This window comes from Dryas octopetala, chromosome 4, assembly GCF_963921425.1.
Source record: "Dryas octopetala chromosome 4, drDryOcto1.1, whole genome shotgun sequence".
NCBI lineage: Eukaryota > Viridiplantae > Streptophyta > Magnoliopsida > Rosales > Rosaceae > Dryas > Dryas octopetala.
The window spans coordinates 153,760-180,097 of NC_141369.1; the positions used below are offsets into that span (position 1 = coordinate 153,760).

General features: G+C 36.8%; 2 protein-coding genes across 2 annotated transcripts; one reads left to right on the forward strand and one right to left on the reverse strand.

The window, feature by feature from the left end:
- Window positions 1-1,672: 1,672 nt before the first annotated feature.
- Window positions 1,673-20,509, reverse strand: LOC147285912 (zinc finger CCCH domain protein). Its single transcript, XM_086241363.1, has 12 exons — window positions 20,311-20,509; window positions 18,105-19,539; window positions 17,132-17,139; window positions 14,941-15,116; window positions 13,816-13,876; window positions 10,871-10,969; window positions 8,255-8,349; window positions 7,616-7,729; window positions 6,014-6,081; window positions 4,656-4,766; window positions 2,918-3,149; window positions 1,673-1,935 (listed from the first exon to the last, which is right to left on the reverse strand). Exons 2-12 carry the CDS (start codon window positions 19,439-19,441, stop codon window positions 1,825-1,827), a joined length of 2,412 nt encoding a protein of 803 aa, XP_086097489.1. The 5' UTR covers window positions 19,442-19,539; window positions 20,311-20,509; the 3' UTR covers window positions 1,673-1,824.
- Window positions 20,510-20,762: 253 nt separating this feature from the next.
- Window positions 20,763-22,658, forward strand: LOC147285913 (SET domain-containing protein). The gene is made up of 3 exons (XM_086241817.1): window positions 20,763-21,355; window positions 21,456-21,729; window positions 21,966-22,658. The coding sequence occupies exons 1-3, from the start codon at window positions 20,763-20,765 to the stop codon at window positions 22,635-22,637; spliced, it is 1,539 nt and encodes a 512-aa protein (XP_086097943.1). The 3' UTR covers window positions 22,638-22,658.
- The last annotated feature ends 3,680 nt before the right edge of the window (window positions 22,659-26,338 follow it).

Below are 26,338 nucleotides of genomic sequence, written 5' to 3' on the forward strand. Positions count from 1 at the left end.
GGCTCGCCACTTGTCAGCGTGGGAGTGGCTGCCTGCGTGGCAGCGACATGGCGGCTGCTGGCCACGAGGGGTGGTTTTTCGATCACCCAAAAATTCTTCTCCTTTTTTTTTTAATCATTCAATTCAAGAAAACATGTACAAAATATATAATCTCAAATAAATGAATCATATAAATTTAGGGTTCATACTTCATGAAGATTTTTCAAGAAATCAAGATTAAATAACCATGAACATAAAATTGTTTTATAAAACCTACTTGGTTGAAAAACAGATTGAATGATGATTCTCTTTTGTTTGGAGATCCACAATCCTTGGAGCTTTTCATGCTGATAACGCGTTGTAAAAGTATGTGGAAAATAAGGTTTGTGGAAAAGAGAGGCAGAGATAATATGATTTGTATATTTCATTCATCTTATAAACATCCTTATATAGAGGTAGAGTTTACTAGGATTTTGTACATTTACTAGTATGCCCCTACAACTAATTACAGAAATAGCCACATTTAATAATGTATTTACAACATTAGCCCATATATTGGTTGAAATTTGTCAACCCACATACTAGTACAATTGAAATGCATCAATCCATTTATTGCTACAATTAAAATGTACCAACCCATAATTTTAACCGATTACATTTAAGGTTAAGGGTAGAGGTTTCAAGTTTAAGTTAGATTCAGCGTTTACGTACATTTAAAATGCACCAACTAGTACTCGTTTTCTTAATCGTGTAATTATTTTTTTTCAGTTTGTGTAACTGAAATATTTTTTTATTTGAATTTTTGCAGGTGAATAAATCTTATTGTGAAATTTCTACATTTAAATTTCATAATTTGTGGAATTTAAATTCCTTAAATTGTGAAATTTAAATCCCACATTTTGAGATTGAAATGTCTTTGATTATAAGATAATATTATGGGCATTTTTTTAATACAAATCACCAATGTGACAGCTGAACAATATTTTTAAACCTCAACTGATTCTTATAAACTAATATAGTATATAGATCTAGAATTTTGAATGACTCTTTAATTTATGCTAGAAGCATAAACACATGCGGCCATTAATAATAAAAAGTGCATGTGATTCACTACATGCCAGTCACAAATATTCACAAATATTTCACTATGTATTACAATTTAGTGGTATGTCTCTCCACGTTGTTGGAGAGGTCCCAAATTCACATACCCTGACTCAAATAAAAAAAAGTAATGTATTTAGTTGCTATACGATTAAATAAAATTTAAAATATATTTACCTAAATTTCAATAACTACTAAACAGATTTTGAGTAAGCTTAACTAAATTTTTAACCCTTGCTCCTAACAGTAGAAAAAGGTCCACTATCAAACATGTGCATATTAGAGAATGTGGGGAATACTTGGCATCCATGTAGCACGAAACTAAGTTGAATAAGAGCGTAAACCTCGTACTCCAACCTAGAGAAACCATTTTAAAGAAAAGAGTGTAGGAGCCAAAAGTGGAGTGTTTAAATTGCCTCCATAGTTTAATTGGCAAGTGACAAGATTAGAGCAGGAAAACAGAAACAGCTTCCTTGAATAAATTATGAGAGGAATTTATGCCCATTCACAAGTGCTTATATATTTTCCTAATGGACTAAAAAAGTAAACTAACAAAGCCACAATGCTTATAAAGCCACAAGTTCTCAAGAAATGGAACTAAACAGTTTAATATAAGTATAACTTAAAACCTCATCATTTAAGTAAAATATATTACTACACCCATGCACCAAATCAGGATGGCGGGAAAATAATTCAAGATACAATGTTGTACAAACAAGTTGAAAAAAAATAGAAAACACTTGGCTAATTTACTGACAGAAAATGCACCCGAGCAAGTGTGTATTCCTTCCCAGCAATCCAAACGCCAGTCTGTGACCATTGCACATCCTCCCAGTCAAGATTCTCCTCCAACACCTAACCAGGCAGAAGGCCCGATAAAATTATGAAATCCTTATTTTCAAAGTGCACTCAGAAACAGACATACAAACGTGTATGGTTGCAAGCAGAATCAAGCCACTAAATTTAACTTTAGTTTAATTGTAAGAGCACTTTCACAGTGCCCTTATTTAAATTTAACATAAGTAATTACAAACTCTTCTGTGAGAATGAGTTGAGCTTTTGTTAAAACTACTAATGCAGTGACCAATGAAATTTATCAACAAAATAACTAGCAGCAACATGCTGTGTGTGTGTGTGTGTGCACCTCCTAAATTTACTATGATTATCATTAATTTCAAATACTCATGTGAGAATAAGTTGAAATTGTTGAAACTACTAATGCAGTTAACACAGAAATTTAACAACAAAATAACTAGCAGCAACATGCATCTAAAAACAGAGAGGATCAGAATTCTAGTTCACCTAAAGACAGAATGTGGAGATAACAAAATTTTTTGCCTAAATGCAGTTTTGGTAACCAGAACATATGCATATTCACCTAAAGATTTTTAACAAGCCGCATTGCACACAATAAAGATTTTCTACACCCCCACCTCGTACAGTGAAAAAAAATAAAAAGAAAAAAGTCATAGTATTTCAATATAAAGATTATCTGCTTCCGGAGTAATTTTAACTTATAAATTCTTTTTAAGACACCATCCACTGATATTTTCCATTTGACAAAGGCCCAAGCAAACAAGGTAGTAGAATGGACATACAACAGTAGGAAAGAATTTGGCAAATTAAGTGTCCCGACCTCACATGGGCAAAGGAGCATGGCTCATTCAAAGAGCAAAGGGATATTTTAACATTTACACATAGAAAGAGTTTTCAGAATGGCAATCTACTACAGAGAATTTTAAAATGATGAAAACTTTCTTTAGAGAGCAACCCATTATTCAATCCAATTTCAAAATATGCAGGATCTAAAAATGAAGGATATAACAATATATAGTACCTCCACGTATTCAAGGGGCAGTGGGATCCCAACTGACCGCATGACCTTCTGGGGAAGGGGTGTTTTACATCGAGACCATCGAAATACATCAACTATAATGTTATCAACATCATTTCTTTCACCATTCGTGGAATGTGAAACGTGATTCTGACTCTTCTCTGCCTCGCCTTCATGCATCTGAGATAATTGCGTAGCTTTGACCATCTTCTCCCCAGTAAAACAGAGCTCATACCTTCAGATAATAACTCAAAAGATAAGAAAATACAAGATCATTAAAGAAACATATGCAGCATATTTTCTAATTCTAGATAATCACAAGTCTCCATATATTTCTTTTAAAATATATAACCTGCTTAGGGCGCAGTTAAATGCCTTAAAGTAATGTATCATATGTCAAATTACGATAAGTAGAGGAAAATTACTCTCCTTTTCCCTAAGGTAAAGATCACTTTATATTCAGCTGGGGTTTAGGGTGATAGTTTACATATTTTCCCTAGTAGATTACAATCACCAGAACATGTGTTAAACAAAATCATTCTCAAAATTACACAAAGACCAAATTAAGTAATATGTCCATTTTTAATACACGTATTACAGTGTATAATATTATTTTCTTTTCTTTTTTAATATGAACAGGAGCTATAAAAACAAAGAAAAGATATAATGGAAAATGGATAAAAAATTCATCAAGAAAAAATGGCAACCACCACATAACAAGAAAAATTACATCCAACCAATCAAGATGAATTCCCTAAAAGGAAGATCACTAAAATACCTAAAAGGGGAGCCTAGATCCTCCATCATGTTGTCAAAGATTCTTTTTTCCGTTTCAATCCAAAGAATCCAAATAGAAGCCCAAACATCACATATTAAAGTGTAAAACCGGAACTCAGTTGACCATTTGATTATCATCATGATCATTTCAGTGTTCATCGGGAACACTACAGACCCCAAATTTTGAAATAAAGGTACTTCCTGAAAAGTTTGTTTTTACTATTGTCTTGAGCAACATCAACAATGATGGAGGAACATCAAATTTTGCAATGCATCTTACATCCAGTTTCATGTAGAAACTACTCAATCTATTCCTCTGTAATCTGTATTTTTCTTATTGCACCACCTCTGTAATCTGTATTTTTTTATCCCTAAGCTAGATGTTGTTAACTAACTTTCTCAAGTCTTCTCATGGTTCATCTTTATGATCTAATAATAATAGATAAAAATAATAAAGAAAAAGGCTAGATTTTGATGAAGTGTAACAGGAATAGTACAGAATATATGACCATGAACAGAATAGGATAAGTAGAAAAAAAAAAAAAAAAAAAAAAAACGCCAGAAGTTCTTTCTTCTATAGGTAAACCATGTACTATGTTATGTAAAATTCAAAACCTAAAACAAATGAAAAAAAAAAAAAGTACAAATAAAATATTCAGTCTTTCTTGATAAAGGCGATAATAATCCAAACACAGATAAAAGAATAAATACTACACAATAACATTGCATAATCCCAAAGGAGCACATAGTCATGAAACCAAACAGGATGAGGGAAAATAACAGGAAAATAAAAGACAGAGGCAGAAGTTCTCTATTTCATAAGTAAACAATCTCCTAAGTCCCTATGTTATGTAAGATTCAATAGCTACAACAAATGAAGAAAGAAAAGGTAATAATCAAATATTAATTCCTCAATAAAAGAGATCTTGATCAAATCCCGAATACAGATAATTAGCAATTATACCTGCATGAATGTGTTTCTAAATACAGAACTTCTCCCTTCTTCAAACGTGCAGAAGTATAAAGGGTTTTCTTCAAACCCTTGTCAGCAACAATGCTTATACTGTACTTAATCCTGAAGAAAATCGCAAACATGAACATAGGAAGGTACAAGAATGATTGATGCAGAGGGAGAAAAAGAAAACGGCATCAGCAGCAGAAAACAATAGATTAAGTAAAACTAAGCATTGTATGTATGAAAAGAGTAGATTTTGGTCACACCAATGTACGGAGAAAGGGAACATGGGGCACACACACATATCCTCATTATACATACAGAGTACAGCAATGACAATGACAACATGAAAGAGACCACTGCAAAAACTTCTATAAGCAATTTAAATTCACATGTACAAGCAAATGACTGCAACTGTTATATCCGAGACTTCTTGAGCTACAGCACACCATTGGTCATACAATCAATGGTGGTATGAGAACAGACCAGTTGAATGCTACGAAATGTTTGACAAACAAACAAAAAAAAAGGGGGGGAGAAAAAAGCTACAGAACTGTGTATGCAGCAATTATACCAAATACGTATTCGCCTCATGAATAAATATTTACACATGGAACATAAAACTACTGCAAACAGTGGAAAAGCTAAATTCATGTAAATTCCATAGCAAACATGTGATCACAATAGGCGCTTATTAACATTAAAGACAACAGAGAATATGAACTTACTTAGGGAAGATAGTGAAGATGTATTCACGTAGTCAAGAATTTAGAGGATTATTCATTATATTTCTAGAATTTCTGTAGCCTTGAAAATCAAGGCTATAAAAATAAATAAATAAACTCATATCAGATTCAAACAAAAACAGAGGCCCATTGACGTTTATTTTAAAGGATCAGGGTGTTAGTAAGTAAACACCCTACATGGGATAGAGTTCAAGCAAAACCTACAGAATGTTTTCCATAAATGAATAGATGAGAATCAACCTATTGTAATATTATTCCAAAAAAAAAGTATTCAAAATGAATATATAAAGGAGAGTCATCAACAAATGTAAACTGGATAATTATTTATATTGAATCTGATAGCTACTCAGAGGCTTTGTAAGGGATTCTAAGGGATCAGTTGCAAATCTGATGAACATGTGCACAACATTAAGCACTCAGACAAACCCCCACTATTGTATGATAGATATTTTTGCATATATATAGAAGCTGAGAATGCCATCGTTTTTTAAAATAAAAGCACTTGTCTCAAATGCATTCAACACAGTGAGCAAATTATAGATAATATAAACACTGAAAACCCCGTTCACGTCTCAAAAGATCAGCACAATCTAAGGATAAAAAAGAAGATTTGAAGTGTACCAAGGCTCATTGCAGAGGTTGTACTGTATTGTAACTTCTCGTACAAATCTCTGTTGCCGCAATGCATTCTGAACAATGAAAGTCATCACATATGCTGATAAATAATGGTGATTAAAATCATGTATGTGTATTTTCTGTTTTAGAAATTTAAATCATATGATATCATACATAAAGTCTATCAATGTCTGAAACTATACAAATGCAGTAATGTCTGGAATTTAAACATAAGCACAAAACAAAAAATCATATGATGTTGACATTTAACTAAGAAAGATTTGTCAAGAGTATTTACATGAACATGTATTACAAAATTGGTTCTAGTGACGCTGCCTAGCAATGCTTATACAATTTACAATGATTTTAAGAGACAGTAATTAGGTTAACTTGGGGAAAAAAAAAGAGAGCAGTCAAAAGATGAAGTTGACATGTACTGACTAATACATCATGTGTTGGTGAAAAATGGGAATGCAGATAGATGGCATTTAATTTTGGAAAATGCTTGGGTACTCACAAATGAGTACCAAGCTTGTCCTTACAACCAATCACATGAGCCCATGATGGAGCCCACTACCTTCTCTCTCATGGTGGACCCCATTATGGGCTAATGTGATTGGTTGTGAGGACAAGCTTGTACTCATTTCTGAGTACCCAAGCACTGCCCTTTAAGTTTATGGAGCAATGAAGTAGAATTTCATATAAAACTTTTGGGCCTCCATTGCATAATCACTGAATAAATTCCTTAGCCTTTTGGAATTCTCTACTAAATTCCTTAGCCTGTTGGAGTTCTCCAGTTTCAGTTTTTAGCATTAAGTTGAATAATTATTTTTGGGGCAGAACCTGGATATTGAAATAAAAATTGAACTTTGTTCACCTTTCTTAAAAGTGTTTTTCCTCTAATTGAGGAATTGCACAGCTTTGTGTTCTGGGTATTTTTAGAATCAAAAGCCTTAGTGTTTGTTCTATATGTTGTGTTCCTTGTTCTGGGTATTCTTAAATTCAACAAAGCTTGAAGATGGTTCATGTTTCTGTGACTTTTTATCGTGGGTTCTCGTTTCTATTCATATTACGCTGCATCAATAAAGTTGCACGATTTCTTTATTTAATCATAAAGAAGGCTGAACCAGAAAAAGGTAGGAGGGATAGGCCCATTGTTGCTCACAGTTGATTAGTTTTCAGAAAAAATTGTGAACATTATTTAACAGGGTTTATAGGTTAAACCAAATAACATTTCAGGTTGTCTGCACTTGCCACCCTGTCTCAGAGGGGGCATACTTACTTCCTTATCACCTGACCTTTATTTCTAGCATGCCTCAATAATGTAAACCTCATACAATCTATAAGTTCTTTTCTTCAGTATACTTTTCTCTTTCCTATTAGTAAAAATGTGCAACGCTAGTATAACTGTATAAGGAATTGACAGAGACAATCACAAACATAAATATATTGAGGATCACAAACATCAATATCTAAAGAAAATCACTAGTTCTTACTGTTGCTGCAGTACAGACAAATGGAATAGGGCATATAATCCAAGAGGAAAAAAATTTTCAACTAAAAGCATAAATCAAAAACATTTGTTGAACAGAGGATGTCAGATAATACCGAAGCTGCAGCCCTTGTAGTCATTGTACGCTCAACAACCACTGGAGCAAGGGTAGGTTCGACTGTAGAAGTATGCGTAAGACAAGGCTCAAGGTCAATGCTACCTCCTGCTTTCTGAAACAAAACAACTTAGGAAGAAACATCAGCCATCTAAGCCCAGCAGTATCATTACAAAACACTTTCCAGTTCATAGTAACACATTAGCCAATCCAAGTCCATAAATATATTGATAGAGAATGCTAGAGACCGTCCAGCTTCAACATTTATCTTTCATATGTTTAAAAGTTTAGTTATGCTTATCATCTTTTTATTATTTTCATAAATAATTATCTAAGACATTCAAGAATTTATCTTACTGTTAATTTCATTTTATCTTTTAGGTTTTGGCTTCTATAAATTGAACCTTTGTAACTCTTTTGGGCAGATTTAAATATTGAATAATCATTCTCTGTGTTCTTCCCTCTCTGTAATTCTTTATGTCCCTAATTTTATCTCCTACGCATTGTGCATCATATATACTTACTATCTGCAAAATTATATGAAGCACTATAATATTTGATATTCATTAAAAGGGAAAAGAACACGCCCACACACACACACACACACACACAGAAATTAAAAGGAGATAAATTGAGTCACCTTGACAATGCAACAGCGCTCAACACAGTAACTACAACCAATTGCAGCTCCCCAGGCACGAGATCGAACATTGTTTCTCAGAGTAGAAATGTAACCTAATAAAAATGTTAGAATTAGAATTAAACAAAGGATTTTTATTTTAGAAGAAATGCAATTTTATTGCTAATCACACAAAAATTTACATGATAGTGAACAAGAAGTCCACACCAATTCTACAGCATCACATAATTTACAGCACAAAAACCTCAAAAGCTACAACAGGAAACATGGATTAAGCATAAGTTAGCGCAGCTGCACTACAATCTGATAATATAGCAGAAGAAGAATTGACCCTAAATTCTGAAGAAGCCGAAGTCCCAAGGAAAGACCAGAATCTGACATTGCCCCAAAGCTCCTCCATCCCTACCCCATTATAGTCTTCAAAGTTCCTTTTATTCCTTTCTGACCAGATCACCCAAAACACAGGCATCACCTTACATCCCCAAAGAACTTTCGCCTTCTTGCAACCCCCTAGCACCTTATGCTTTTCAGAGGAAAGAAAAGCTGTTCCCCTGAATTACCCAGCTCACATTAGCCTCCCTAAACAACTTCCACCACAAACTTAAAGCCTGGTGTATTCTGTTTAAGAAGATGGGGGCAAACTGTAGATCATTTTTCTTCACTGCCCAGTGGCTTTAGTTTTGAGCATTTCTCCTAATTGGTGCATTCTAACATTTAACTTTTCTTTTTTCTTTTTTTGTTCCATAACTTTCACCCACTTCAAGTCACTTCCACAAACTCTCGTATTTATAAACTATAACCCACCATTCTAACAGCATGTGATTTTTAGGCAGCCCATAAACCTTCCACAAAGCCACATGTTAAAATCTTCCACCTCATTCAACATCAATGCTTTATCCAATAAAAAATTTTGATATTTTTTTGTCTGAACAAAATTTTTAACAATTAGCATGATGGGGGATTGGGGGGCACAACTGACCTACACAAGAAGAATGCAAACCAGAAAGAAAGATGTGGGAATGGCCTTCAATGTAAGGAAAGAAGGGAAAAATAGGTGGGAATGGTCTTCAATGTCCATGCATGTACTTGGAAAAAGTTTATCTTTAATACAGGGAAAAAATGTTCCACCCACTTCAAGAAAATGCCTATTTTTAGCCACCCCTAAAGACCAAAAAATGAAAAAAGCATTTGCTTCTCAAATCCTGCCATGCACCCATGGAATCTTTCAAAAAAGTTCACTGACTGAAGTCATAAAAACCCAAGAAACTATGTAAAAGTGATTAACAGATTTCAAAGTAGTCATAAAAAATAAAAAAACCCAATGCCCATGTAGCATTGTTTGCCAAGACTCTCTTATTAAAACTATCAAAGTATCGTCTTCCCAAAAGCAGTTTATGCAAAGAACTCCACACTCCAAGGAGCATTAGAATGCAAGATTTCATTCCATGAAAAAGTGTTTTAACGAATTTCTGTCTGTTATTTGCTGCACCGGGAAGGGACCTTTATGTATTAGAGTAGATACACTTCTTGTTTTCTATTTGGTTTTGGATTTTCCTCTAGTGATCACAATAAATTGAATAAAGCCAGGTTAAATGATTTGACATCTTGTTTTCCATGTCATGACTAGCTTTTATGCACTGCACATTCATCAACTCCTCACACTCACAGATTCACATTGCACATGTATGAAGCATCCACAGTAATCACAAATTCCCAGTCATTAAGTTCTTATTTAAAGCATGTTTTCAGTAATCCCAGCTCTCTCCACATAATAACTCACCAAGGCATCAAATTCCATAGCGGTATAGCCAAATTGATGAGCAACAGAAAGGTTAGAATAAAAAAAGTACATATAATACATCATGCCACATGGGCATAAATCTCCCACCACGAACCTTACAAGAGGAAACAAATGAAATCCTCCCAGCCTTTCCTAATACAAATAAAGAAGCCTATACATTCATTAATATTACAATTAAACTGAAATGCATATGAAGAAGTAGGATAGCAAAGAATTGGGTCAGGATTGGAATAGCCCAATCTGAACTCGATTCGAATGGATAACCACAATCTCAAACCCAACCACAACTGATCTAGGTCTATTTATTTCTTCCTAAAACTATTATATAAATCCATTCCCTCAAACATAAACCTTCTAATTAATCATATAAAAAATTATATTTGACTATCAAAAAAGAATAGGACTTAAGCACACTGGACTTTTAGATCTACAACCCAATCTCAATTGTTGATCCCCAAAACCATCCAATATTCTAAGCTATATCTGGTAACCTAATAAATCAACCCAGTGTCACTGAAACTGCAACTAGCACCAGAGGTAATGTCAACCAAAGACAAAAAGCAAAAAAATATAGTTCAGAAGAGCGTCACCGTTGGATATAAATGGAGTAATCACATTAATTACACACAATTGAGAAAGCAAACAGAAAATAAAACGCCACCCTTTTTCTATTCCAGCATGCTACCAAATTTACAATGTAGTATTGCAGTAAGCGTGTCAGTGTTAGATATAAATGGAGCTTTAGTATATATTATCGCTCATATTACATGGCCATGGTATGCACAAAAGAAGGGTAAAGCCAGAAATTGACTTACAGTCTTGTGGAGGGAGTATTCGAACTGTAGCACGCAACTCTTGGATAGCAGGAGGTGGAGGAGATGCTGTGGGTCGACAATATCCTGTATGCATGAGAACTGGAAAAAGCATTGAACCATTAATACTGGTTTCCAAACATGACCAAGGTATATGCAAGTATTAAAGTTTTCGATGATACACCGAAATTTTAGTTTTGGTAATATCAGCACAGTGGGTATATCAGATCAGTTAACATGGGGTGGCAAATGTGATTACACTCAGGCTAGATCCCTAACCAACTACATTAACAACCATGATTGGTTACTTGCACAAATGCGAGAGGTGTGTAGAGATGATTTCATGCGACCTAACGCCACTTGGCTCGCAACTAGCCAATCAGTTAATAGTCAAAGTGCTGAAGTACGCAATCAGATTCAAGGGCAATGCGAGGAGGAACAACATCTCATAGGTCTACTTTTGATGAAGAAACTCACAATGAAGATGGAGGGGGTGTTGGAAATGATAGAGGGAGCGGACGGTCAATTACAACATCAACGATCGAGATGGAACCCATTACTGGTAAGTTACAAAGATCAAGGTAACAAAGAAGTAGGTCCTCCAATTAGTGTTCTTGGAAAGAAATATACAAGGAGGCATAGTGGGTACAATGAGGGTTTTCCTCAATATGACTCTTAAGTCCATCTCTTGGGTTTTGGATCTAGGGGTGAGCATCAAGCGATTTGAGTCTGGTTGAGGCTCAACCTGCCAACCACACAAAAGGGCTCGGTTTGCGGCTTAACCAAACCATAACATCCCACATGTATTCCGGTGCTAGGTGCAAAGCCAAGTCACAAATCTGAAGGACGAGCCAAAGAGGAGGCCATCACGCTGGTGCAACATGACAACACCAAGTCGCAGATTTGAAGAGGTGGAAAAGAAGAGAAGAAGGCAGCGTCGCAAGATCTGCAAAGGAGATGGAGAGTGAGAGACGGGTTACAGTGACACTTGCGCAGATAGGTTAGTGCGGCACTGGTGCAGAGAAGAGAAAGTGGGAGTTGAGATGGGGATGGAGTTTGTGGGAGTTAGGGGAGAATGAGAGAGAGTGAGGGAAATTAGTCTGATTAGGGAAAGTGGACCCAAACCCCCAATGCGAATTGAAATCGATTTCACCATTTTCTTCCGCCCTCAACACTTTTTCAGTCTTTAAACCCAACTGACCCCACTCAATCGGGTTACACGGTTTCATGCCCACCCCTATTTGGCTCGATGAACAAACTAAAGTGACAACTCCAACCCAGCCCATGATAAAAATCCCTTGCTTATGGAGTGGCATCAAGCACAAAAAAGTAGTTGGAGGAGTGGAAGTTCTTTTTAATTATCTTCCATCCCCACTTTTATATGGAGCTCTGAACAATCAAGCGTATACAACTTAGGATTGGGTGAATGTATGCTATCCAATTCTTGGAGAGACAATAAAAAGTGATAGAGACACATAACAATGACATTTGTAGAACTACAATATAAAAAATTCAAATTCAATGAGTAGGGACCGGTATTGTTTGGTCAAAGACGGATGTGGGTGAATTCTCTAAGCTGATGATGCTTCTAGAGGATGTAAGCTTGTTCCCGCTAGAGGGATGTTAGAAATTGGAGTCTTGAGCCCTTGGGGGCGTTCTCATGTATCGTACAGCAATTATCGACGTGATCAGCCAGAATTCCCTTTGTTTCAGCATTGGGAGCAGATTGGGAAGTCAGGGTTGCCCCTAAGGTCAAGGTATTGGCATGGCTTGTGGCACATGGGTGGGTTAACACGTGTGATCTAGCTAGAGAAAGGGAGCTTACTTGTCTTTTTCTCCGCATTGGTACATTATGTGTAAGAAGGGGAGGGCTTACTTATGTTTATCTTCACTGCCCACTTGCTCTACAGCTGTTGTAGGTGGCCAATGCAAGTTGGGTTATCCCTAGGGGCTGTTATGCTTTACTTTGTGAACAACAAAAGGTATTGGGAAGCAATAAGAAAGCAAAAACTTTATGTAGGTGCATGGTGTTAGCAATTTTTTGGGTCATTCGGCTGGAACGAAATAGGAGGATTTTCAAGGACTATAAAAGAGTGGGAGAGGAGGAACTCCAAGAGAAGATCAGATTTTGGTCAGCTTTTTGGGCATCATTGTCTTCAGAATGTAGGAGGAATTCTTTTTCTGCTATCATCATAGATTTGAAAGCTTCTGTATGTTAATGTTTTAGTTAGGGGATTGTATTGTTCTGATTTAGGGGGTGGATTATTTCAGATGTAAGATGCACCGCTGATGTGGACACCTTGTCCACAACCTGTACTTTGTTTGTTTTCATTTTAATAAAGTATCTGTTTCTTTCAGGGAAAAAAAAAAAAAAAAGGAATCCAATTGACTGTGATTGAACCTCATCACGGTTATTTGTGGTATTAGAATTTTATATGTATGTATATTTCATGCCTTTTTAATATATGTTTTATGTTGTACAGAATTTATGCATATTCCTTTTCCTTGAGGGGTAAGGCTCATTGCCACCCTCCTGCTTCAGTGTACTACTCTTTTATTAATAATATTTACCTCTTACCATCAAGATTTGTTATAATGTGATAAACATGGAATGGAACAAAGATGCTTTTGCACATTGTATTCAAGATTCAAAGTATTATTAATGTCAGCGGCGACACCCATTGTTTCCACCATACATGTCATATTTCCATCAAAGAAATACTACTCCATAACGGGGAAATGGTCAATTGGTGAATTAATGGTTGGTTTAGTTCTAGAAGTTTCATTCAAACTTTCCATGTTTTAAAGGAAATTTCATGATTTCTTTTATTTTTCACCAATGTTTCAACTGATACTGATATTTCCACAGATATTTCCATAATTCTTATCCTTGGTTACATGACATACAGACTCAATATTTACTGCAAACCAACCATAAAACCACATACCAGCAACAAGATCTGAATCATCTGTGTATATATCTGTTCCCCACAGCTGACCACCTCTAACCTGCACGCAATAGCATAAAAAAGAATCAAAAGAAAATTACAGAACAAAAACAGGAAGCAAATATTAAGGTTTCATGCAACCCCCAACACTTTTACAATAACACGTACAAAACATTTTTACAACATATTGATTCACAAGGGCAAAAAAAATGTAGAAAATTGTGAAATTATGGGGGCAATTAGTTAATTGAAGAAAATAAAAAGTGACGACACTAATAAGAGCACATAGTAACAGCAATGTGTTACAGAAACATGTATGAAAACTAGTAGTCTCTACACTGGGAAGAATGCGAAGTAGAAACATGTGTTTTATTATTATTGTTGTTATAGTTATTGTTTCTGTTGTTATTATTTTTATTATTATTATTATTTCTCAGTTCGACCGTCCTCCACCAATCGGCCGCCTCCCTCATCCAGCAGATTGATGAATTTCACCAAAAACCCACTATCATTCTTTTTAACATCAATACAGGCTTCAAAAAGCTTGTTAAAAGTTTCAGTTCTGTGATCCAACTCCATGAAATCTCCACACACATTCCCAATTTCTTTAAAGATTATCTTAGTCTACATACTAAGCAACAACCCTTCCACCACAATCCACCCCTGTAACTGGTACAACCTTCCTGCCATTTAGGATCCTGTTTTGATCCCATTTTGAGGGTAAGAGGCTTGCCTTGAATAGCAAGAATTTCAATCTCTACTCCTCAGCTCACCACCTCTTTCATTTTTTATTTTGAATCTCCTTGCATCAACAATCCAAATAGTGAGAGAGAGAGAGAGAGAGAGAGAGAATTAGACTTTCTCATCTCTTCTTATCTAGCGGTGAACCCAATATTGCCTAGATCAGCTGCAATTGTGAAATATCTACGGAAATGTGTTTACATGTGACATATGGAGCAAAGGAATGCACAAAACATGGAAAATGACTCTGTAAGGAAACCATAAAAGAAATATATCAAAAAGTTGGAACACAAGAGAACAAACACAGCAAAATAAATAGTAACCAAAATGCAAGACCATTATTACATTGTAAGTCAGATTTGTATAACATAATTTCAATCTTACTTGGCGATTTGTTGCAGTAACATGCTCAGCTGGTATCCGAATTTCAAGGGTTGGACCAGTTAAAGAGCTTTCACCATTTTTATCACATTGAGATGCTTCGTGTTCCTTCCACAACTTTATCAGTTCTTGCATGCATTCACCAACTTTATAAATCACAGAAGATACTTCAGCTTTACCTGAAACAGTAGCAGCATTTAGCATATGACATACGTGACTACACGACTCTGTGACTCTCTCCCCCTCTCCCCGAGTGTGTCTAAGTGTGTGTGCGTCTGTTAGAAAATAACTAGAATGGGATCTATTTTCAAAAAATAAATTGTCAGAGACTAAGAACATACTCATATGTTTAATCATGTTCAGCCTTCTATAACAATGTAAAGTACATTGACCTAAGAAAAATGCTTATTTATGGCTCTTTATTTCTTTAGTTTGAATGTATCATGTGACCTACAAGCAAATCACTCATATTGCTTATTACTTTCCAAATTCGAATGAAGATGGTAAAGAGCTCCTTTTTTTCTCTGGTTCAACAGGGGGCCAGGGTAAGACTTTCTAAATTATGAATGACAGTTTATTTTTGGGCCTCAATGACAATCCTTAACTATCCACAACTTTCTTCCTCATCGTGACAAATGCCTTCCAAAACAAAAACCACAAGACCCATAGTCAATATATGGTTCGTCCAGCTATGTTTTCAGGTTCATAGCAATCAAAATCAAAACAAGGCTGAATGTTTTAGGTACCCATTGACAGTAGTCATCAAAAACCATTCTGAATTTTCAACACATTGATTTCCAAACTGGAGCACTTTAATTCTTGATAAGAAACACAGATTTTTTCATACACAAATTTTAAAAGTAGCAACACAGTGGACTATATCTACCAGGCACAAGTCCAAGAAATTGAAATACAATAGATGATAACTGAGAAAACCACAAAGAAACTAAAAGACTTCACAATCCCTCTACTCTCCCCCCCCCCCCCCCCCCCCACCCCACCCCACACCCCCACACCCACACACACACAAGTTTTAAAAATTCTTTTGTTTCTTTCCATCCAAACCACCCACACAATAGCCATCCTACAACAATTCCACAATGGTTTTTCTCTTTCCCCCTCAAAAGCAGGATGCTTTTCCACAAACAAGGAAATTCACAATTTGGGAGTCACCACAACACATTTGCTTTCAAGAACAGTTTACGCCAAAGTTTTTGGGTAATAGAGCACTGTAGAAACAAGTGTTCTATACCTTCACCTCCCCTTTTACACATAATGCACCAATTATGGGATAAACTAACATAAGGCTTCCTCCCTTTGAATAACATGGCAATTATTGGTCCTTCCATGAGCAATAATCCTGCTAATATGTACCTTACATGGTACTTTAACCTTCCAAAATATGTGAGAAGGATTTTAAAGGGGAGAGATGGCTCATCTATCAACCAACTAAAATTAGATTTACAGGTAAACTTCTTGGACGACTCAAGTTTCCAAGATCTTATATCCGGTCTACCCAAATGAAAGGATACATTTTAAATAAAAGAAAGTAGAGATGAGAGCTCCCCAACTTCCAAACCATTTAGATTTCTACCAAAGTTAAAATACCAGGTTATTGGAAATGAGGCATCCCCAGCCATGTTGGCAATTGGAACATTATGCGAGTTGGAAAGTCTAGAGTCGTAAGAAAGTTGCAAAAGGAGAGACTACCCTATCCATAATCCTCCCAAAAGCTGATGTGTATCCCATCCCCCACACTAAACAAGGATAGGGATAGAAAGAATTCAAACTTTGAGAAACGTCTTTCCAAGAACATATAATTGGGCCTATAACAACAATATTGCAATCCCAAAACTACTGCATATATGTAACATAATAGCCTCAATCACATCAAGACTGAATGATTTTTTTAGACAAAACACCTTTAGTTTTTGTGTATCTAATCAAAAAGTAATGGCCATAGTAAAAACTACAAATATAGAATTTTGTCTGTATAATAACCATGTACATGAATGCAAGTGATTATTTATGAACCAAAGTTATGCTTATGTGTGTATATACATAATACATATACAAGTATGCTTTTATTGGAGGGTGAAGTGAGGAACACAAACAAAAGTGATTTATTTTGAATCTACAGAACTTCACCAAGAAAAGAATTCCAGTTGCAAGACAATAGAATACAACAGCGCACCTTGGGATCTGCAAAATATAAGAACACATAAAGAAGATTAAATTGTGTATGAACCAAGGAAACCATTTCCATCGCAAGACAAATGAATATCAATTCATTTGAACATTGAACAGAATTTGACTGTATGCTGACAAATGGCATTTACTTAAGAAAGATGCGGATAGCCACACTTTGATATTTCGCTTAAATAATATGCACACCTTTTTTTTTTTTTTGAGAAATTATAATATGCACACCTTTAAGGGAAAGTGTTCCTTTCAATTAATATTATTGTTTGAATTTATGGCTATTATAGGATTTATGCTTTACTAAGCTATTACATTAGGCAACCAATACATTTTGTAAATGACTTTTAATGACAAACTAAACTGATTATTTTAATAAATAATGTTTATCGTTTATCTAATTCATACAACTAAAATTTTTACAGGGGTGGTTCTATTGATACCCACCTTTACTCCCTACTCCCCCATCAATTTTAAAAGTTTAAAAATTGCTCACTATACCCATGAAAGATACCAATACTGCCCCTCATCACCCAAACCCACAACCCCCACCCCCCACCCCTCGGAAAAAAAAAAAAAAAAACCAGACCTGAAACACCAACAGGACTCTGCAATATCACTAGACTGCCGAGAACCATTGCCATAACCCCCTCAAACCGGCATTGTCTGCATCATTTTCAGATCTCACCATACCCACACTAATAAATAATTGTGTCTGGTATTCCTTCATTTTTAGTTTATTTTATATTAACGTCATGTTTTTTTGTATTTTCACCATTTCAAAGTTTCATTGTGCTTCTGTATAGATTTATATGGAATTTGTGCTGGATTCATATGTTTTTTTAGTGTTCTAAATCTAGAAAATTAGAGGACATTTTCAAATATTCTTCTTAAAATGTGAAATTGGTCATAAAGCTATTATGCTTGCAATAAAATCAGAAAGAGAACAGGAAAATAGTAAAACACACCCTTCATTGTCTTGAGTACGAGACCTAAAGCGTAGCTCACGATTTGCCACTAGAGGGCTACCCCTAGATCGTTGCATCCTTTTACGCTGCTGAACTCCATAATTATAAACTTCCCTTTCTCTGTCTGTTGTGCCTTCACCATCTGCGCATCCATCATCTGATTCTTTGTCATATCCCCTACTGCGCTTTTCAGGTCTATCTCCTTCAACTTCAACATCTCTTTCTTTCCTCCTATCCTTAGATTCCCTATCAAGAGTTCTCCAACTATCAAAATCTTTCTGTTTCTTCTGCTCTGGTGGCAAATTTTCATGCTCTGGCATTCTAATAGATCCATCTCCCACTTCCTTCTCATTATTCGAACTGTCTTTCTCCACTCCACCCCATGGTTCTCTCTTGGTATGATCCCTTTCCCTCTCTTTTAGTCTTTCCTTGTCTTTTGCAGTGTCCCTCCTCTCCCTCTCCCACCTCTCCACATCTCTTTCTTCCTTTGCTGATTCTTTGCACTCACTACTGCTGTTAGCTACTTGCATACTGCTCCTACGATCACTTCTTTCCTTATCCCTTTCTCCCCAATCCCGGTGCTTCGCATCTTTCCTTTTTCTATCCTTTTCTTTGAATTTATCCTCACCTTTAGAATCAAATTTGTTCTCCCCAACAGCCTCATGTGCCTCCACATGATCGCGCTCCTCAGTAGTGGAGACCTCCTTTCCAACCTCAATGTGGCCTTGTGAACTACTGCGATGCCAGCTGTCTGTACTTGCAGCCGGGGCATCAGAATATCTTTTTCCTCTATGATACTCTTTTGATTCTTTCCAATTAGAGTGACCACTTGCTACACCATAACCTTCCATTTTCATGTCAGTCTTCGCATCATTATAACTCTCTCTTTCATATTTCGTCTCCTTATTATCATCCCCTCTACTGTCATATCTAGCATCCTTTTCACCCTTAGCATTCTGAGTATCCCTTCTTGCCTCACTGTACAACTCCCTTGTCTCTGTCTTTGTGTCTCGGTTCTCAAATCGGATATCTCTAGTATCCTTGGAATCCCTGGACTCCAACCTGTTTTCAGAAGCAACAGGGTGATCTACATGCAGATCATTTGAAGTTGATGGAATTCGATACATTGGATGCAGGGGAGATCTTCTATCTGCGTCTCGAGATTCTGTACGGGGAATCTTGGCCAAGCGAGCATCTTGACCCATCTCATAGGGTGGATGATACTCATTGGAAACTGATGATGACATCTTGGGGTATGCTCCTGAATCTTCGTGTGGGTACTTTGAAGATGAGGAATGACCAGTTTCTTCATGAGATCTCTTAGACGCCCCACTCATGCTTATGGTTCTATAATCTTATGTAACCCAATTGGTTTGCAACACAATAAAGAAAACAATACCACCCTCTCTTATAACTGGGGCACTGGATGATTAACCTGCAAAAACAGGTGTTGAAACTGTTGAGCAAAAAAAAAAAAAAACTGATTTGTAGCCCAAAGCGTTCAGAATGCAAACAAATTCACAGCATCCAGACAGAGAGAAGTGTAAACTACACACTTCAAATAGAAGAAATAGAATGAAAAATAAACTAAAATTCAGTCAAATTATTACCATAAAACTTGGCCCAATAAAGAGAAAGAATCATGAAGCATAACATTTCACAATCTCTCTCTTTCTTTCTCATTACAAGGAGAAGAAACAATTCCAATTCACTTGAAAATTAAAAGAACGAGAACAAAAAGTTTTATCCTGAGGAGAAGAAACAATTCCAATTCCAAATCCCAGCTTGAAAAGAACAAAAAGTAGGGGCAGAGAAATTAGCCAATAAATACATCAACGAAAGCAAAGCCAAATTTGAAACTTTTACCCTGTGTTTAGTTCCAAATTTGAATCTTCAAACCTGTGTTAAGTTATGTGAGAGAAAGTGAGAGCATGAACCATACATCGCAGTCACCAAACACAGCATTGCAAGAAATGCCAATTATTTTAGTCTCAAAATAAAAATTAAAGTAAAATCAGGGTTTGAGATAAAGACACGGTGGAATTCCTCATAATTTGTTAAAGATCTTAAAAATGGAAACTTCTGAATTGAGATATTGAAAGATGGCATTAAAAAAACAAAACCCTCATTTCTCACCAAACAAAAATGAGTAAATAAATAAAACCCTAGGTAGGAAGGAAGAAGAAAGGTGAGGTAGCTTCGTTACCTTAACTTGTTTCTCGATTACCCGCAATGCAATCTCTCTCTGTCTCTCGCTCTGTTTTCGTTTCTGTGTCTCTCTTTTCTTGGTCTGGAGTCTCAATCTCTCCCTTTTCTGTCTCTGTGTGCGCGCGTTTGATAATTGATTGATGTGTTGATGTTAAAGTAGGTTGCGTGCTTTGGCCTTCCCATTATTATTGTCGTTCGTAAATCGTAAGTATAAACCACCAGAACGCATAGCAGCAGGCCATCCATCCATGATGCACGGCTGTGATAATGTGATATGATTTGATAATTGGTTTGGGCGTGGGTGGACGACTGGACTGTAAATTTATGGGCCATGAATCGAAAGGCCCAGTGCAAAGTAGACGGGCCTAGGTCCAACTGCAGGCCCAAAAAGAATCCATTTTGGTTGTAGAAAGAAAGAAAGAAGGAAAGAAAATGAAATCAGAAAAGGGAATGGGAACGAGGCGCGTGAGGGCGTTGAAGCGGTGGATGAAGGCGGAGGGGATCGAATGCAGCGACGCCCTGGAATTGACGGATGGGAAAGGAGAAGGAATGGGCGTGAGAGCCCTTTGCGAGCTCAAGGAAGGGGACGTGGTGGCAAGAATACCAAAGCTCACGTGCTTGACCATCAGGACGACCGGCTGCGCACGTGAGCTCAACGAAGGAGGTGGGGGGCTGGCGGTGGCGCTGATGTACGAGAGGAGCTTGGGGGAGCGTTCTCGGTGGGCCCCATACCTGTCGGCGGTGGCGGAGGTTGGGGAAGAGAGTCTGCCGTTGCTTTGGAGGGCGGAGGAGGTGGAGAGGCTGCTGCAGGGGACGGAGCTGGAGGCCTGCGTCAAGGAAGACAGAGCTGATTGTGTTAGGGAGTGGAACCAAACCATTCTCCCGCTGCTGCACAAGCTTTCTCTTTCTACTACTTGTACTATTACTAGTAGGCATTGCTTTTTCACCTTCCAACACTTCTTGGCCGCAAAAACGCTCATTTCTTCTCGCTCTTTTCAGATTGATCACTACCATGGAGTCGGAATGGTTCCTTTGGCTGACCTGTAAGTCTAACTCAAATGCTTGCTTGCTTCTTCTTACTTATTATCCGCTTTTATTGTTTATTGGGCTTCATTCAATTCAATTTTATTCCATTCCATTCAGCTTTAATCACAAAACCGGAGCTGAGGATGTGCACTTGATGACCTCTCCGTCTCCATCTCCTCCTCACACTGAGCCTCACCCCAATCAAGCCAATAATGAATCATCTGCTCTTAATAGTACTAGTACTAGCATTAGTACTACTACTAGTACTGATGATGATGATGAATATATAATATCTGCTTCTAGTAATACTGATGATGATGATGATGATGATGTTGATGATGATGATGATTTGGAAATGATTATGGTGAAAGATGTCAAACGTGGAGCTGAGGTGATGACTCACATTTTCAGTTTCATTTCTTCTTCTTTTTTTCTTAAAATTGCTAGTTCTATCATAGGATACAGCTATGACAAGAGGATGCCATTTCTCAAACTTTCTCTTTCCTCTTCTTCTTTCAGTACTAAATACAATATGAAATCCATAGCTCAGAACTGGCAACTCATGATGTGAAAAGCTAATTCGCTCAAACCATTTTTCTTACTGCTTTTCTTTTCTTTTCTTCCCAGGTCTTTAATACATATGGGTTATTGGGTAACGCTGCACTGCTTCACAGATACGGATTTACAGAGCCAGATAATCCATATGACATTGTCAATATCGACTTGGAACTCGTACTCCAGTGGTGTTCAACTTTGTTTTCTGGCCAGCATCGTAGAGCAAGGCTATCCCTCTGGAGAAGATTAGATTACTCTGGATGTGTCAGCCACAACTCTGAATATTTTGAGATTTCATTTCATGGAGAACCCCAAATTGATCTGCTGAGTTTATTGTACATAATGTTGTTACCACATGATGCATATTATAAGATGGATCTTGCTCTAGCAACAGCAGGAAGTTTCAATGAACCTATGGACATCATTTTTTCAGATAAAAGCAAAATATTGTGCGGAAAAACTGCAGGATTGAGCAAGGACCTGTTGCTTACAAAAACTGTAAGCAATGCTCTTTTGTCCCTTGCAGATATGCGGGAGAGCCTCTATGGTACAAATTCAATAGAAGATGATATTGAAGCCCTTGGGAGGTTATGTTGCATAAGAGAGAAAAAGTTGTACCATTCTTTGATGCTTCGTATCAGTGAGAAGAGAATCATTCAGAAGCTTAGAATATATGCTGCTGCCAGTCCTCAGTATAAAACTGTTAAACAAGCCTCTGTAAGGAAGAAGTTGAAAAGAAAATGAAATATAGGAGGCTTATTAAGATATCATCTATGGGTCTTCTTCATTGCACTGCCTGTTTTCATGCACTTGCTGCAAATTCTTCGCCAAATCAAGTTATGGAATACATACTGTTGTCATGTTTCCAGAAACTGGCTGTTTTTGGTGAAACTGTGACCACAGAAACCATTATGAGGTAACTGACAGTATGTACGTGTTGTTTGCCCTTATAGCTGATGATTGACAACGTTTTCTCATGTCCAGCAGCTCATTCTGCATTTTTATATACTTCTTTTCCTTGTAGAAAACTCTAGCTGAATTCGGTTTTTTAGCATTGTTATAGACCATTATTTAATTGCTATCACGGGAATATGACTCACTGGATAACTTTTCTGGATAAAGTTTTTCCTAATTAAGTCTACATTTTTTTTGGTGAATTTACTGTCTTCTCCAAATCCTCTCCTTGCTTTTGTGTGTGTGTATGAAGTATCTACAAAGTTAGTAGTTAGAACAGTTTTTTTTCAGTTCTTAGTTCACTCATATGTATCGTGAAAATCTGCAAATATATTTGTTGTTTGGTTATGCTAGGCTGCCTTAGTAAGGCAATCTACAGGAGCTACCTTAATTTATTTATTGACCTTGCCATATCATTTGAAATTAACCATATTTTAAGTTAGTTCTCTACATCAGCATAAGTTATATACACAATTTACCCTTTACAGTTCTGAAATCCCCTCTAGCCCTGAGTAGTTTTCCCTATCTCTCTATCCCTAAGTTATTTTTCCGTATCCAGCTCTTTTTCTTCTCTAGCTCTCTTTTCTCTCCAGCGCCCAATCTCTTATAATCTTTTTCCACAAAGAACCAGCGCAACACATAGAGGCTAGAGTCCAAAGCACAAAGCACAAAAGCCTAATTATTAAATGGTGGAGACTATGCAGACCACTCAAAAATGCTGAATTGACCACCCTTCTTATTTATTTTACAAATATTCCTAATATACCCTTAATGTAAATAAAAAAATTTATTAAAAAAAAAAACCACAAAACCCCATCCCTCCCACCCACCCGACCAGTCACTCTCTTTCTCTCCTCGGTATGTCGTCATCCGGTGATCAGTGGCGGCGAGACCACCACCAGTCAACTCGCCTGCCTCTCTTCTCTCTCCCCATGGTAGCCTTCAAACCAGGAAAGCCTAGAAAACTCGAACCCAGGCGAAGACCCGATCGGCCCCTTCGCCGGCGATCTTCCTTTTCCGGCGGAGTTGAGACGCCGGACCACTTGGGTTTTGTTCTCTAGGTCACGGTGAGTCCAACCCGGGTCTTCCCTTGCTCATCCGACCACCGTGCATGGCTAATCGACGTCGTGAAGCTCCGCGGCTTTCGTCGCCGATTCTGACAGATTCCGGTGACGAATTGGGTCGATCCATGTATGGTTTTCGATCCTCTCCTTGTGTTTTTGCTGTTGGTTAGATTGGTTTGAACCAATTATGGGGAGGGGTGGTGGTGGCAGTGGTGAGGTCTGGTAGTGGCAGTGGATGGGTTGTTAATGGGGATGTGTTTTTTTTTTCTTTAATGCAGGGGTAAAATAGGAAAAAATGGGAAAAAAAATCTTAGGGTGGCCAACTCAGTATTTTAGAGTGGTCGGAATAGCCTCCCCCTTATTAAATTCATCCAAATGGCCAAAGTCCAAGCCCATTTAATGGAAGGCCCACTTAACCCGGCGAGCAAACAAAAGCTCTCAGCAGGACCTTGCTAAGAGAATCTGTGAGGCAAAAGGAGTAGGACCAGTAATGTGACGAGACGCGTCCCAGATCAGATGTCCAAAAGCTGTCCTCAGCTGTCAAGGTTGCACTCGTTTCTTTGCAAAGGTTACTCACAAGCGTACACTTGTTAGCCATTCAAGAAAAAAAGACTAGAGTTTTGAGTCATTCCCTGCTATAATAAATACATTTCTAAAAGAATAATTCAAGACATCTACATACACACATCCAAAAACCTGCAACACTGCAAATTCTTCTCACAGCTATTATGCTCTGATTTTGCATGCATGTACTATTTGTCTCTTTTGGACATTTGGCCTTTATTAATTTCAGTTTCCTTACATTTATTCTCAGTATTTATTTTATGATTGTATTTATTTTAAGTTTAAGAAATATTAATGACCTTTGTTCCCGAGTGCAATTAATCTCAGATCTGGTTACTTTCTAGTATTTATTAGCATTTATTTTGTCTTTTAATTTAATCATCAGCTCATTATGATCTCTCATTCATATTTATGGCTAGATTTGTAATAAGAACTACGGTTGTTTATTGAATGTGATCAGATTTACTTTATTTACCAAGATTTACTGTTTTTATCTAAGCCCTACAAATACGATTAGCACTTTTGAATTTGCAGACACAGTAACAATCGATTCTGAACACTGAAAGTCCTGAAATGCCCAGGCAAAGAAAAGAGCTATAGTTGAGTTGGTTCCTTAGTTAACAATCGTTTGTTCTTTTTTTTTTTTTTTTTTTACTTTACTTCTATTTGTATTCTTTTTTATCATCTTGTACTAGTCCAAGTACGAATTTACTTGGTGGCACGCCTTTTGTCCAGAAAGAACCAATGATATGGATCAGATTCTAACCTTATACATGACAGAGACATTTTCGACCATAACATAAATTGGCACGCCTAATGTGTAACATCATGAATTTTCGGTTTATGGTAATTTTGCTACTTAAGTTTTCTAACCTTATTCTTAAGGTTTGTTTAAAGGGATTAGAGTTTTCTTTAACTTAGTTTTAACTAACTTGGACCTTTGGTTCTAGTTCTAGAGTTTAGTTGCTAGGAAGTGAATTTTGGAAAATGAAATTCAAGAGTTTGGTGATTATTTTATTTATTTTCATTTTTTGAAATTAAATTATGAGAGGAGGATTTTTCATAAGTTTTTTGGAAGACAAATTGTCATTTTGAGGATATAGAAAATTAGTACTCATCGATATGAGTCCATAGGATTTTCAGGAAATTATTTGGAGTCCCGAGCTATTTTTGGTGAATTTCTAAAGTTTGGAGAATATTAGAAAATAGGAAATTCGAAAATTAATTGGAGCAGCTAACTGGACTGACAGCAGCAACGCGTGGCACGATACGATTAGGCGGAGGTGCTGACATAGTGCTGACAAAGCGAGCGCTTGGAAGGAAGACGTGCCGCGCGACACGGAATCATTCGCCCACGATTTAATCTGGTTCGTTCGGCCTCATTAAATAATCTTGGTCGTTGATCGCGTGGGTGACCCGCGTGTTTGACCTGCAGGATTACCCATTTTCTCTCACAAAATATCCATTTTTCTGACTCGTTTACTCACCGGACCCGGTTCGTGATTTCTCTCTTGTTAGTGCATTTTCAGTGCAATTTGACCCACATTAGAAACTTACAACTTCTTCTTACCTTCTTGTGCCTATAAATAAAGACTTTTGTGCCTCATTTTCACTTGCACCACCAAGTGAAGCTTAGAGTTACTCACTCCTTGGTTCTTCAGGAGTTTCTCTAAGAAAAGACATACCAAAAGGGAAAAAAATTATCATAGTTTTAAAGTTTTCTTTGAAGAACTTGTCAAGGAGGAGGAGTTCCTAGTAGTGGAGTCTAACTTTAGAGATCTACAACCGGGTAAGTACTTTATTATTTCTGCTTTATTTATTTTTATTAAGTTTTAATATTAAGTTACATACTTAGATTAATTA